The sequence below is a fragment of the Sus scrofa genome, chromosome 3, assembly GCF_000003025.6.
Source record: "Sus scrofa isolate TJ Tabasco breed Duroc chromosome 3, Sscrofa11.1, whole genome shotgun sequence".
NCBI classification, from domain to species: Eukaryota; Metazoa; Chordata; class Mammalia; order Artiodactyla; family Suidae; genus Sus; species Sus scrofa.
Genome location: NC_010445.4, coordinates 34991542 through 35005932, shown reverse-complemented (window position 1 = coordinate 35005932; position 14391 = coordinate 34991542). Strand labels below are relative to the sequence as shown.

Below are 14391 nucleotides of genomic sequence, written 5' to 3'. Positions count from 1 at the left end.
AAGTCCTTGGGCTTCTTGGTTTCTAGGGAGGACTGATGTTTTTCCTCTAGTCCAGTTCAGCTTAACAGTGCTTCCCTCGGCTCCGTGCACTGCCTTGCACTCAGGATGCTGAGGCAGATGGCACCTTGGGAGGCGTTTCTTACCTTCAAGTGCAGAGGGCACCGTAGAAGCTGATGGTTTCAATCAGTGGGATAAGTGATAAGGTAGGATGTCAGGTGAGCACCAGGAAAGGGCCCTTAGCCCAGTTTGGCTGCTGAGAGAAGGGTTCCAGGAAGAGAAACAAATAACAGGACTCATTTAAATCCAGTCACTTCCTAAACTGCCACGTTAAGATCTCACGCGGCAACTCTCCCTCACGCCCAGAGATGCCCCATCTTTTTAGAAGCCATCACCTAGCAAACTACATTTCTTAAGGAAGAATTTCTTTTTCCCCGCTGTCACCAACTGAAGGCATACCTGTCAACCTTAACCTCCATTCTTCATGAAGCATCCAATATGAATATACTCTGTTCCTAAAACTCCAGCCCCAAATGTGTCATTTATCCTATATTCATGTACGGTTTCCATGTATTTCTTCAGAGATTAAAAAAAAAAGAATTTCCACAGCCCCTCAGTGGCTCCTTTTGGGGAGGTACCATCGCTTCTTGGGTGACCCTTAGAAGTGTCAAGCATCAAGATGGTCATACAGGATTCACTAAGCATGCCCTTACATTCATGCATTTCCTTTTATTAATTTGGTTTTCCCCTCCACGTCCTGCTATTTTCTGAAATCCCTCCCAGCAAGTAAAGAACAAAGGTTATGAGGAGCCCCATCCGCTCGTCCTCCCATTTTTAAATGGAAAGTTATTGGGACGTGAATAGATGATCACTTCTGGGTGGGTCTGGGGCTCTGCTTGGACCATGGCAGCCTCACGGGAATGAGGCGCAAGCCCTAGGCTAGGCCAGTCAGCTCCTTATTGATTGATAACATCAATTGAGCGAGAACGGGTGATGCGTCAGAAAGCTAATGTCTACACAGTCCAGGATTGCCACCGTCCTATACAGACACGGACAATGGGGCAGATAAGATTGGCTCCTGCTCTTCTATTTCATTCTGCCCAGGGAGCTGACTTAATCATCTCTGTGGGCACAGTGGCCTTAGCAGGTGACTGAAAACTATAGCTGCCTCCCCAGGGTTGATAGAGGATGAAACAAGGAGATCCATGTAAGGCTACAACTTAATCAGTTCCATCAGGTGGCACGTGTTACGTGAACCGTAGCTACTGTTGTCGCTGTTGATATAGTTATTGACTTTTTATTAGCTGCCCGCACTCGTCTCTTTCTCCAGGCCCCCTTTTGCTTGTGATAAGTCCTCAGGCAGATTCCACACCTCTCCTTCCACGCATCCATTACCCTTTGGCTGGAAGGCTCCTGCGGTTCACAGACCTGCGGTTCACAGACCTCCGTTCCCCGGAAGCCACAGAGATGGCTTCAGACAGAGGCACCTCAGTGGTTTATGGAATCTGCAGATGGGAAATAAAATATTAACGAGCAGACAGTCTCAGAGAGGGTGGAATGGACCACGTCGTCCATATTTGTCCTTGCATTTGATCCCAGAGTCAGTCCCTGTAGAGGGGCCACCCTGTCTAGTCTGTCTTCGTGTGATTCACCTTTGGGAGAAAGCACCCATAGGGGGATTGCCTTCGGGGGAGCTGCAGGCTGGTGATCTGAGGATGGGGATGGTAGGTGGAAGCATCAGAGACATATGGCAGACTCAGCCCAACACCCAATGTTAGAGGAAAGCCGCAGTCCTCCCCCACAGCACCCCCTGTGACTGGCCTTCACTGGTTAATTAATTATTACACAGCACCTTATCCACTATCTACTATGTAGCACACATATTGTATGGGGATACAGATAGGAGTGGTAGAGAGCCTTGGGAGATTTTTTTATTTTTTTTCATCACGATTCCTCTGAGTCAAGCATCCAGCATTCGCTGTAGGGTTTTGGTCTTGGCTCCCTGTGTATCTTTGAGCAAGACGTTGTCCACTTTCTCGGGTCATTAATTACGACCCATCTGTATACAGCTTCTCAGTTACTGTGGGAGGTATTTTGAGGAGACAGCGCTCCTGTGAGTATAGGAAACCTAGGGTAATATCCCAGGGAGAAACTTCTTACAGTTGGCCAGGGCCAGACGAAAGCCTGTAATAGATGCTTTGGGAATGCTTTCAGGTCAGGTCCTCAAAAAGCCCCTAGGGCTGCAGGTGTGTACCTTTCTTTCTCTAAATCGGCCATGCTTCTTGGTTTTTGTTTATAAATGTCTCATCCTCAGACGGTGTCATCTGCAGCTTAGGTACTTCCTGGATTCACATGAACAGGAGGAATTAAAGTCATCATCATATTTTCACAGAATACTTTCTACTGGGCTCTCTAGCTTTGGGGGGTTTTTGTTTGGTTGGTTGGTTTTGGTTTTGGTGTGCATTCTTGTTTAAATTCCCAGCCAATTTTAAAACATAACCTCTTCCATTAAGGAAAAAAAAAGCTTCTTGACTGGGTGCATTGATAGACCAAACAGTGGTTTGTTGCTAGAAAGTCAGTGGTTCTTAAATGGGGGGGGGGATGACATAGATGCCTTTGATAATTAATTAAAAAGATGTGTTTTCCCTAGGAAAATGTCAGTGTACACACACCACGCAGTTCTGTACAAATGCCAGTGAGTTTACAGACCCACCTAATATCTATTCAAAACACAAGTAGATTTGGATAAATTAAAATTTTTATTTTTCCACGTGGAATGGGCAGTAAGTTAGAGCAGCTTTAAATAAGCTTCCCTTCAAGAATGTATTGGTTGTTGGGATAGATCCTGTTATACAAACAGACTGTACAGTTGGGGCATCCTGTACTTACTTTCTTACCTTTTTTATAAAGTAAACTAATTTGCTGTAGTGCTATCATTTCCTACTTGCATCCATCCAAATATTTAACTATTGTTATTACCTATCTAAGAAAATGAGCTGTGCATTTGCATTATGTTCTTGCAAAGCATATTGCAGCCTCAGAGTGATTGACAAGCAATACAATTACCTTTGCATGGCTAGACAGACTGCCTCTGCATTAAAATCGGGGTGCACCTGTTCAGGGCATGGTGACTGGGCTCTGGCTCATTTATCTAAGGCTACATTCTGGATGTCACCCCCTGCCTTTCTCTGCCTTCATCACTGATATTTTGCGTGCACCTCTTTCATGGGGTTTTAAAGCGTGTTTGGATATATCCTTGGAAACCCGCATGAGGCTTTGTAAGAGCTTACCTATAACCGGCTTCTTCCTAGAACAAGACCTAGAAAGTTGACCTCTAGTGTTGTCTCAAATTTAAAGGTAAATAACACATGCGAGGCAGTGTTCTGTAGGGCAAGAAGTCTATTCGTCCTTGGACCAGTAGCATCAGAATTCCCTGTTACTTGTTAAAATTGCAGATTCTCGGGAGCTCCCATTGTGGCTCAGTGGGTTAAGAGCCCAACGTAGTGTCGTGAGGATGTGGGTTCAATCCCTGGCCTCACTCTGTGGTTTAAGGATCCTGTGTTACCACAGGCTGCGGCATAGATCACAGATGTGGCTCCAGTTCTACATTGCTGTGGCCATGGCGTAGGCCTGCAGCTACACCTCTGACTCAACCCCTAGCCTGGGAACCTCCACCTGCCACCGTGGCCGTAAAAAGAAAATGAAAAGGGCGGGGGGGGGGGTGAATTCTTAGAGTTTCCTGGTGGCTCTGAGACTTAAGGATCTGGCCTGGCCACTGCTGTGGCTTGGGTCTCTGCTGTGGTACAGGTTTAGTCCCTAGGCCAGGAACTTCCATGTGCCATGGGTTTGGCAAAAAAAAAAAAAAAAAAAAAAAAAAAAAAGCTATAAAAGATTTTTAAAAACACAAAGTTCTTAGACCCAATGGCTCCTTCCCAAACCACATCCGTTGATTCAGAACCTCTGGGTGGGCATGGGGCCCAGCCATCTGTGTTTTAAAAGGCCCTCCAGGTAATTATGATGTGGCTGAAGTTTGACCCTTGCTGGCTGCTGTAGCAATTAAAAGTTGGGGCTGTGAAGTCAGGATGAACTGGGATAGAATCCCGGCTTAGTCAATACCGAGCTCTCTCCATTTCACTTAACGTCTAAAGAGGCTGTGATACCATGATCCATCTCATGGGGCTATTTTAGGGATTAGGCGGACCCACAGTCCTTGTTTTCTGTAGGCATGCGGAGTAGTGGTAGTCAGATGTATGCTATGACTTAGGGGAAAAAAAACACACGGCATGGTGGTGAAACCTGCAGCTCATAAAGTGGCCTCATTTCATGCAGCCAGCGAGGATGGCCCCGTGGGTTCCTGGTTTTATAGAGTCATCCTGAAGGCAGATCCTTCCCCCTGGTTTCTCTTCCAAACCTGCAGGTGTTGCACGTGGGGAAGACCAGCTGCCACTTCCCCATGCGGTTTGTGAGAGCAGATGGAATTCTCCATTTCCTTTCTTAGGGAAGCCACCACATTCAGCTGGCCCTCTGACCTCCCCCCACACTAGACATTATGACCTGGACCCTCTAGACATGGGCCCTTGCATTGCTGTTCCTTTGCCTGGCTTGCCCTTCCTCCCTAACTAGCTCAGATGCTGCGATTTTGGGGGGGGGCGTTCACGTGGGTTCCCTCACCTCTGGTGCTAGCCCTCGATCTTCCAGTGCTGAGCCAGAGGGCCATCGTTCCCCTCCTCTCCTGCAGCTGTCACGGCTGCTGCCCCCTTGCTTCTGTACCCTTGGCTTTGAGCCGCCCTCTAAGCTCCCTGAGGGCAGGCTTAGCTGGTGAGCTTGCTCTCTGTGCCTTGGCATCATGGTTGGAGTCTTATCAGCATTTCAGTAGCAGAGAAATAGGTTCATCATTCAGTGTGTCTGAGCCTGTTAAAATAAGACACCCCCTGCCTCCACCAGATCAGGGTTTTCCCTTTGGTTCTCAGAAACATGGGGGTGTCAGAGTCCCAGAGTAATTTTCCGTGGTCCACAGTGGTGGGCAGAGCGTGGCAGCTGGGTCACCTTGTGGGACAAGAAAGCAAACTCCGTTCCCTGTTCCTGTCTCACTTCTGGGAGTTGTTGGTGCACAGAGGCTTGACATGGAGGCATGCAACTGGCCACAGTGCCCAAGAGCTTGTCCTGAGAAAGGAGGGGCCCCTTTCTTGGCCAGAGCTCAGCCTCAGCCACTCCTGGTCCACACCGTGTGTCCCCTGAAACAGCCCCCAGTGTCTGCTCCATTATTGACAGACGAGCAGATGCAGATGGGGTCTCGTTCTACAGGTAGTTGGAGAAAGGCGTCGCTTCCCATATTTGAATGTGTATTCATACTTTGTTACAATGTCCATATATTGTTCACACCTGCATCACATTCTGTCTAGCCTTACACCGGTCTCCTGAGTTAGTGACCAGCTTTTGAAACTTATCCCCCCTCCCTCCCCCATTGATAACATCAACTGACGCTGAATAACCAGATCAGAGACAAATGTGAGACTGCAGGATCCTACCTCTTAATCCAGTATTGAATTCTACCTGGGATTTCTCTGTGTCACCGTCAGTCGCCTCCTGATGCCCAACTTCCCCTTTAAATGATGGGCAGTATTCACCCAATGGATATTTGTTTTACCTCTTCAGGGTAGAGAGCAACACGTTAGGTATGAAGTGGGGTGGAATGTGGAGTCAGCTTTCGGGCACAACTTCCAGGGTGAAATGAGCGGTGTATGCAAAAACCTTTAGGGTTGGACCGATACTTAAACTTATACGACACGTGAGGATCAGAGGATGAGCATACATGATGCTGGTGTTTACAGGAGGGGGAAGAACTCAGCTTGAGGCGGGCACAGGGCAAAGCTCCTGGAGAGTGACACGTACTTAGAAATGCCATGGCAGGGGCTGTGCCCAGGGCTTTGCAGACATGGTCTCATTCAGTTGTCAAGTACTTCCACATGGGTATGTACCAGCCTCTTTCCCCATTGTACAGATGGCTAAGTGAAGCTCTGAAAGCCTAAGTCCTTAGTCTCAGGACTCATAGCTGCGTGTTGGTGAGGCTGTGACCCAGATGCCCTGCATTTCCCGTCTACCTTGGCTCTCGAACGGTCATCAGCTTTCGGATGAGGTTTTTGGGAGAGGAGGCTATGCCGGCGCAAGGTCGTGCAAAGGTGTGATGGCAGGAAGGAATGGGACAGAACTGTTTTGATCTGGGCTGAATGATCAGCACTGGGCCCCCATCTTCTTGGCCGAGGCCAGCCCTGCCTTCTGACCCCCAGTAGGCACCATCTTTTCATGTTGGAAACGTTGAAAGAGAAATCGAAGCGTAGCCGAGGACTGTCGCACACCTCAGTACCTTGGATTAGGACTTGACGCCGCTTGACAAGGGCGCGTGTGAATTGCAGCCCTTTTCAATCCAAATGTAAACAGCCGAACGCGATTCCCACCAACCTCCTTAAGTGTGTGAAATCCCTGCCCCGTTTGAAAAGATGCTGGGGCTTGGAGGGTAGCCAGGCAACTGCGAAAAGCTCTGAGAAGCGTGAGAAGCTGAAGTGTTCTCCAGCAAAGCAGGGTCTCCGCTGGGTGCGTGTGTGCATGCGCGTTGTCACGTGCCTACTCCCTGGCTCTCAATGTGCTTGGCTTACCTGGGGGTCTGCTCTGCTCCTGAAGCCTGCTGGAATCTGGCGGTAATCAAAGCCATGCTGCCATCAGGAGCCCCGCGCCGTTCGATGGCGGGGCTCATTGGTCCTTCGTTGGAATCATAAATCATCTGTAAACTCCATGGGAAGATCTCAGGGAGGGTTATTAATAACCACTGCCGTCCTGTGGAAAATATGCCTGGAGAAACCCGCGTTTTTAATATTTGAGATCTCCTGCAAGCCCCACAAAAGCCTGGGAGGTGTGCAGGCTACCCGGGACCCTCATGGACCCATTTTAGTGGTTAGGAATTAGAAGTCAGTTTTCCAGGATCCCATAGCTATGAGCTTCTTTTCCTGGCTCTTTCACTCAAGGTACACCCACAAAGTTCTGGAAGAGTCCAGGATCTTTTATGTACTGGGTCCCGTGGGTCCTTCCTCTCAGGGAGGAGAGAGCTGCTGTGAGGCCAGGCTGGTCGCATCATCATGTGGGGCTTTTCTTAGCCTGGACATAACGTATGCACCTGTACACGCAGGCATATGTACATACGCACAGATGTGCAAATACATCCTTCTACACACATCATAGGCACACTGTATACATTCATATACCCATGCACACACATGCACTTAGACACATGCACACGGTATGCACACATGCATTATGTCCAAACTAAGACACATTCATGTGCATACATGCACACAAAGCACCCACATACCCTATAAACATATATATTCTTGCATATGCATCTACACAAATGTTCACTCATCCATATCATTAGAGATCTCTGACATTCACCATAGAAGAGTGGTGTATGCAATTACCAAATACAGTTCTAGAGTGTGAAAGAATTTAGAAGAATATTTCTGCAATCATTTGGATCATGCAGCTCCCCCAGTGTCCCTTTAGCATCACCCATACTGAAAATGTGACATCTGTATCCCTACTCTAATCCATCATAAATTTTAAGCAGATGATTTTTCCCCCCAGGGGGAGCTCAGGGGTTTGACCGAATGCACACACTCTGACCCTCCTATCTGCTCAGGTCACTTAAACATCAATCCCCTTTGCATTTCTGCGCCCCTCCCAAGAGATGGGAAGATGTGGTACCCAGCACACCACCACGTCCTGATTCTGGGCGGACGCGGAAGTCCAGCCTAATTTTCTCGGTCTGATGGACTGCTGTTGTCTCCAACCTCCTTAACCCATGTGAAAAGGCTCCTCGAGTTTCCTGTGTCTCGGATCTTGTGACCAGACTAACTTCACCAGTGCAGGGGTTGGTGTGTCTGCATGGGGAAATGCACTAATATGAATGTTTTTCTTTGTGTGTGCACCCTTGCAGTGTTGTTTACCAGGATGGATTTTATGGTGCAGACATTTATGTAAGTATTCATGAACATGCATGCCATCCTTGTTTCCTCCCGGAGTCATTCTTTTTACAAGTTTGCTGTGCCTTTCTCTACTGGGTTTCCTCTCTCTGCGGGTGAGAGTCCAGAGGCTGAGGACAGAAGGCCTTCTGCTCACGACCCCTGTGGAGTGAGGGGCACACGCTCCTTTTTACATCTCAGAATCAGTGCAAAACACCACCCCTGCTAAAAAAATAAAAAAAAAAAATATGTTCTTCCTCCCAGGTCAGATTCAAGCATCTCCTCCAGAAAAGATTCCCTTTCAAGGTTTCACTATGGTCTGTGCATTTTCTGCATAGTACTGAGGATGACAGCTGTAGTTACCAGCTCTAGAGGGTTAAAAGATATTTTCATGGCTGATGTTTTGGAGGTTTTCTTGTCCATACATGTAGTTGTTTGGCACTACAGCTCGAAACATATTTCTTTCCCCCGCCCCCATCTCTCTCTCTCCCTCCATTGATGATTTTAGCGAGAAATGGCTCCTAACAAAATCTAGACCAATGTGAGCATCCCACTCTTTTTGTTCTCACTCCCTTATTCCCTTCACTTCCCCCAAATGGGTACCTGACTTTGAAGTAGTTGTCAAATTTAGAATTGTGTGTTGAATGGTACCACTTCACTTGAGCTTTCCACTCTTAGGAAAAGGAGGATGTTCTCATTAGGGGGCCCATAATTAAATTTACCTAAGTTGATCCAGAGGTAGTGTTTCACCCATGTTATTTTATTAGCAGCGATGTTACGAAAATGAGTTCGAATAAACACCATTTAAAAGAAATGTGCAGGGTCGGGGGCGTATTTTCTAAATCATATCATTATTTCTGTTATGAGTGACCTTAAATAAATTAAGTGGAATCATATTTGTTGTTTTATAGACTAGATAACAAAGAAAAATAAAACCATACTTCTGACCAAATTGATGCAATTTACTAGAAAATAGGAACAATGCTAGTTATTTAATTTGCTTCCCTTTGAATTTCAAATAATTACAATTTCGAGACAGAGTATTAATCTCCATCAGTGATGAACTTGATTCTATTATTATTGCATCAGATACATTCATTATAATCTGTAGGTCAGTTTATTTTCCCCCCCTTAAAAATAAATGAATGAACACGCTACACTTTCTCTATTCATCCAGGGGATAACCAATTTCCTGTCTGTGGTTATAGCTCCATTCAAACCTTCTCAAGTTCTCTTTTTCCAAACTTTCACTTGATGTCATTTTAAATAGAGAGGCAGATGGGGGCTAAGTAGGCTGGCGCTCCTCCACCCCTCAGATACCCACCCAATGCACCTGAAAATCAGTCTCTACCCCCGCCCCCAGTGTAGCCTCTGTATAGAGGATGAAGGTGGAGGGAATTAGGACTTAGTTTAGGATTTTTTTTTTTTTTAATTTGGGAAATGGAGGGAAGCAGAGAAACGATGGAGAGATTAGAACATGCGACAATCCACCAAAAAGTAAACTATCTTCATAGAAACCTACGAAAGGCGGGGAAATGTGGGCATGACAAAGCCTAACTAAATTTGAACATATTACGGAGTTACCGTCATGGTGCAGTGGAAATGAATCTGACTAGGAACCATGAGGTTGCGGGTTCCATCCCTGGCCTTGCTCAGTGGGTTCAGGATCTGGCGTTGCCACGGGCTGTGGTGTAGGTCACAGACATGGCTCAGATCTGATGTCACTATTGCCGTGGTGTAGGCTGGCAGCTGTAGCTCTGATTGGACTCCATGTGCTGTGGGTGTGGCCCTAAAAAGCAAAAAAAAAAAAAAAAAAAAAAAAAAAAAAAAACCCCAAAAACAATCAAACATATTATAGTATTAGCTATCATTTGCTGAATGTTCTCATCCCTATGAAATGACAACAGTTGACCTCATCTTTTGTAAAATGATACTACTGTATTGAATTTTTAATTTGTGCTGTCCTATGAGTAGGTCAAATTGGTGTCTTTCTCTTGCCTCATAGATTGTTGCATCATAGGAAGCAGAAGCTGCCGGAAGGCACAGGCTATAGGATCCCACAAATAAGGGGGAAAGTCAGTGGTTAAGAGTAATGGATGGAGAATGTCGCATTGGTTGGGACCAGTTAAATTCCACGAGAACAAAGCGGATGGAGGAGTTCCCGTCATGGCTCAGCAAGTTAAGAATCTGACTAGTATCCATGAAGATGCAGGTTCAATGCCTGGCCTTGCTCAGTGGGTTAAGGATCTGGCATTGACGTGAGCTGTGCTATAGGTTGCAGACATAGCTCGGATTGGGTGTGGCTGTGGCTCCAATTCAACCCTTAGCCTGGGAACCTCCACGTGGAGTGAGTGCAGCCCTAAAAAGAAAAGAAAAAAAAAAAAAAAAAGGCAAAGGGAGAGAGCAGAGGGACTTAGAAGAGAGCAAATACACCAGCATCCAGACTGAGATGGAAAGAGACAGTCCGTTCAGGGAGAAAAGTTCTCCCAAAGTCCCTTGGTGCTTTTGGTCCTTTAGGGCTTTTTGTTTCCCACTGGGTGGGGCTTAGATGAGGGGAGTTGTGTCAGTAAAATTAAGTCCTGAGTTTCGTGGTATCTAGGTTTAGAAATCTGTTCTTCTTGCCCCTATCAAACCAACAATATTTATATATTTTCCCCATAGCTCATAGTATGACAAAAAGATTTTTCGGCAGGCAATTCCAAACAGAAAAAACTCACTGAAACATGAATTTGGAGCTTTGGTTACATGGCACCTTGCTGCCCTCTTTCCAGGAAGGTAGCTTTGGGAGTACTTGGCTCCATGTCAGATGGCAGCTTGGGAATGTTGCTGCTGGAAGGCACACGTAGGTGGGGACAGTGAGACCCAGGTGTCCCCATTACAGCAACAAACCAAGGGCTCAGAGATGACCTTAAGTTGATTGAAAGGTGAGAAAGACTATGAATATTTCCTGAACACCAGAGCTTACAGGGCAGCAGTATTCACCTTGGCCAGAAGTATAATCTTTTTTTTTTTTCTTTTTTTTTAGGGCCACACCCATGGCATACAGAACTTCCCAGGTTAGGGGTCGAATAGGAGCTGCAGCTGCCAGCCTGCACCACAGCCACAGCAACACTGGATCCTTAACTCACTGAGCAAGGCCAGGGATTGAACCCCCACATCCTCATGGATCCTTGTCGGGTCAGTTAACCCTGAGCCACGAAGGAACTCCCAAGTATATTATAATCTTGAATGTGCTTTTTCAAGCTGCTAGTCCTCTGTCCTTTGAGATATTGGTGTGTTCTCATGACTGGAAATGAACCCCGTGCTCCATTTTTTTTTTAATGAAATGATGAATCAAAAGATTTGTTAAAAATTATACAAGGTTCTATTTTATATAAAGGAAGTTTGTGACTTGCCTGTTCCATCCCATTAAAAAGAATGCACAATCAATAGGTTTTGGCAATCCTGGGAGGGCAGGTGGTCATCAGGTATTTCTTTTTCATTTTATTGGGCAGATAGTGAGCTTCTGGCGGGGGTTGCTTTTAAGGAAGGTCAGTTTGTTCTCAGCCTTGACAGCGTATCAGAGCAACCCAAGGACCATAACGGCAGGGGCATCAGAACGACTCTCCTTTTGTGCATACCCTACTTCCTCCAGCTCCTCCTCTTTGTTGCCCAAGGTCTCTCCATCCCTCCCACTGGAGGTTGGAGGCCCTCCTCTCATCTCTCAGTTCTGCAGAAGCATGGAGGAAGTCATTGAAAGATCTGCAGGATCCCCCAAAACAAAACAGAACAAAATAAAAGGAGTTCTCATCATGACTCAGTGGAAATTAATCTGACTAGCATCCATGAGGATGCAGGTTCAATCCCTGGCCTCACTCAGTGGGTTAAGGATCTGGTGTTGCCATGAGCCATGGTGTAGGTCCCAGATGCGGCTCAGATCTGGCATGGCTGTGGCTGTGGTGTTGTCCAGCAGCTGCAGCTCTGATTCATCCCCTTGCCTGGGAACCTCCATATGCCTCAGGTGTGGCCCTAAAAAGACAAAAGAAAAAAGCAAGAGCTACAGGATCACTACAACCAGCAAGCCACATCCTCATATCTAGAATGAGCTCTCCTGAAACGTTTCAGAGAATAAAGGATTGACAGAGAAGAGAGAGAAATGATCATAGACACCCTGAAAGTACTTGGGGCAGTGGATTTGTTATAAGATGCTGGGGAGCCAGAAATTATGGTAAAAACCAGGGACTTGCCCTTGGGCTGAGGGCAAGGAAAAATACTCTTACTGGAGAACCCAGGTCTGTAGGAGAAATGCCGCCCATCACGCTCAGGTCCAGTGTAGATGGCCACTCATCACAGGACATAGGAGGTTTCTGAGTCTGCAAAGAGGGTAACAAAGGTCATTTTCTGGGGGTCCCTTCTATCCAAGGACACACTACACACACACGCACACACACACCCGTGCCTTTATCTCAAAAGGTAAGAAATGAGCTTCCATAGCTAGTGTATCAAGTCTCCAAGTTCACTCTTATCACTTAGTGGTGCACATGTCTATAAATTCTCTTCAATTAAAAAGTGGGCCAAGTTACAGGAAGAAAAGATATAAATAACAGGAGAGACGATTCACGGATATGATCAATTGTTTGCATGTTGAAGCAGCAAGGCCATGTCCCTTGGACCTGCAAAGCAATCTGTTAGGTTTAGGGGTGAAGTGCTGGATCTCATCAGGCAAGCATTGATCAAGGGGCTGAAAATAAGGGTTCCTGAACTGAACTTAGTCCAGACACGTGTCTTGACCCACTCAGGGAGATATCAAAGAATATGATGTTTGATGAAAAGTTAAGAATTGAAAATGGAGAGAAAGAAGAGATAACAGGGCTATAAAAAAGGAACTGACAGACTCTCGGTAGAATCTAGAGTAAGAGATTGGAGTTCTGGGCACTGGGAAGAAGAGAAGACAGGAGCAGGAGAGGAGAGAGGGAGAGAGGGAGCTGATAGAGAATATAAGTGTTAACCTTACCCGCCTTTGATTAGGAAGGCCCTATTCTTTCTAACACTTAGAGCAGCTCTGAGGCTACCCAGCAAATATGTCTCCATGCGATGCCAGTGCGTTTTTCCATCATGCCCAAATCCTATTATAATGAGGTTCTTACTGACACCATGGCTAATGCAGTTATAACCTGAATTCATGTCACTCTGCCATCCATAGATCTTGAAGCAAAGAGATGTCCTCATTTCACTGATGTTTGAACTCAGGACAGAGGGGTGTCCGTAGCTTCGGGAACGTGTAATGTTGGAAAGCAGAAGTTCTTCACATAAATACCCCAAGTGTCTACTCCTGAGACTGCTTTCAGAGGGAGCCAGGGGAGGGCTGGCTTTAGGCCGGTCACCGAGGGGGAGACAAGAGCCCATCGGGAAGTTAAATGTCTACCCTTTAAGTGACACTCTTCACGTCCCCTCCTCACGTGGCCCTATCAAGGGGCAACTTCATTACCCATTACCCACTACCTCCATTTTTTTTTTCCCCAGAGGAGGAGACTGTTTTCAGAAAAAAAGATGAAATAATTGGTCCAGAAATCTTCACTGAGACTGGGATTCAAGCTACAGAGCTCCACCCCGAAGCCCTGAACCAACAGAATGATATTTTTGTCCTTGTTGAGCAAATTTGATTAATACAGTGAAAGAAAGGAAGGGAGGAGAGTGAGAAGTGGAGAATGGAGAGCTTTTGGGGTGGGTAGGGCACCAGAATAATAATATTTATACTTGAAACATCCAAATGAGAGAGAGGGTGGGAGGAACTTGTACAGGCATAATTCCACAGACATGGATTTTAACTTAAAAAGGAAGTCTAAGTAGAAAAGCCAGACTGTATAAGATACACCACACTCACCCAGCTTTATAAGGCAGGTCCTTAAATCTCTTAAAATGTTCAGTCACCTTGTGATCTGCCCTGGAACTGGAATATTTCACTTCCAACTAGAGCAGCTCACAGAAAAGATTAGCCTCACCCACACTTAACTCTCACATCCACAAACTGCTTCCCCATCTGCCCAAGAGTTCTCTGGAGATCCGGCCAGTGCTGGACTTGACCGAAGTGACAGCCACATTCACAGAAGCTTTTCTAGACCTGTGCACACGCCCACCCATAGCATTGCTAGTCGTATGTGTTAAAAGTAGCTTCAGTGTGATTCATTGTTTCATGAACTGCCATTGTGCTATCTATTGTTATTTGAAATTATATTAAAAACATAAAGGCATTGATACAGCTACGTTTGCAACTATGCTGTCACCTGAAATGCCTCAATAAATAGGCATCAGCATTAAATCCTCAGTTGTTCCAGAGAATTCCAATCATGAGATATAAGTGATACATGTAAGATAGTTACCTTGAGCTGTCGGAATATCCTTG

The 14391-nt window shown here is 46.1% G+C and overlaps 1 protein-coding gene across 17 annotated transcripts in view; it reads left to right on the top strand.

Annotated features, from left to right (window-relative positions):
* Nucleotides 1-14391, top strand: part of RBFOX1 (RNA binding protein, fox-1 homolog 1) — a 2271070-nt gene that overhangs the window by 2203840 nt on the left and 52839 nt on the right. For 9 of the 17 annotated variants that reach the window (XR_002342915.1, XM_021088068.1, XM_021088065.1 and 6 more), the window contains one exon: nt 7985-8024. The exons of the other annotated variants lie outside the window; for them this stretch is intronic. Coding sequence is in view for 8 of the 9 variants with exons in the window: in XM_021088068.1 (XP_020943727.1) it covers nt 7985-8024 (40 nt within the window). In the remaining variant the exon portion in view is untranslated. The remainder of the gene's footprint in view (nt 1-7984; nt 8025-14391) is intronic. 17 annotated transcript variants of the gene reach the window in all.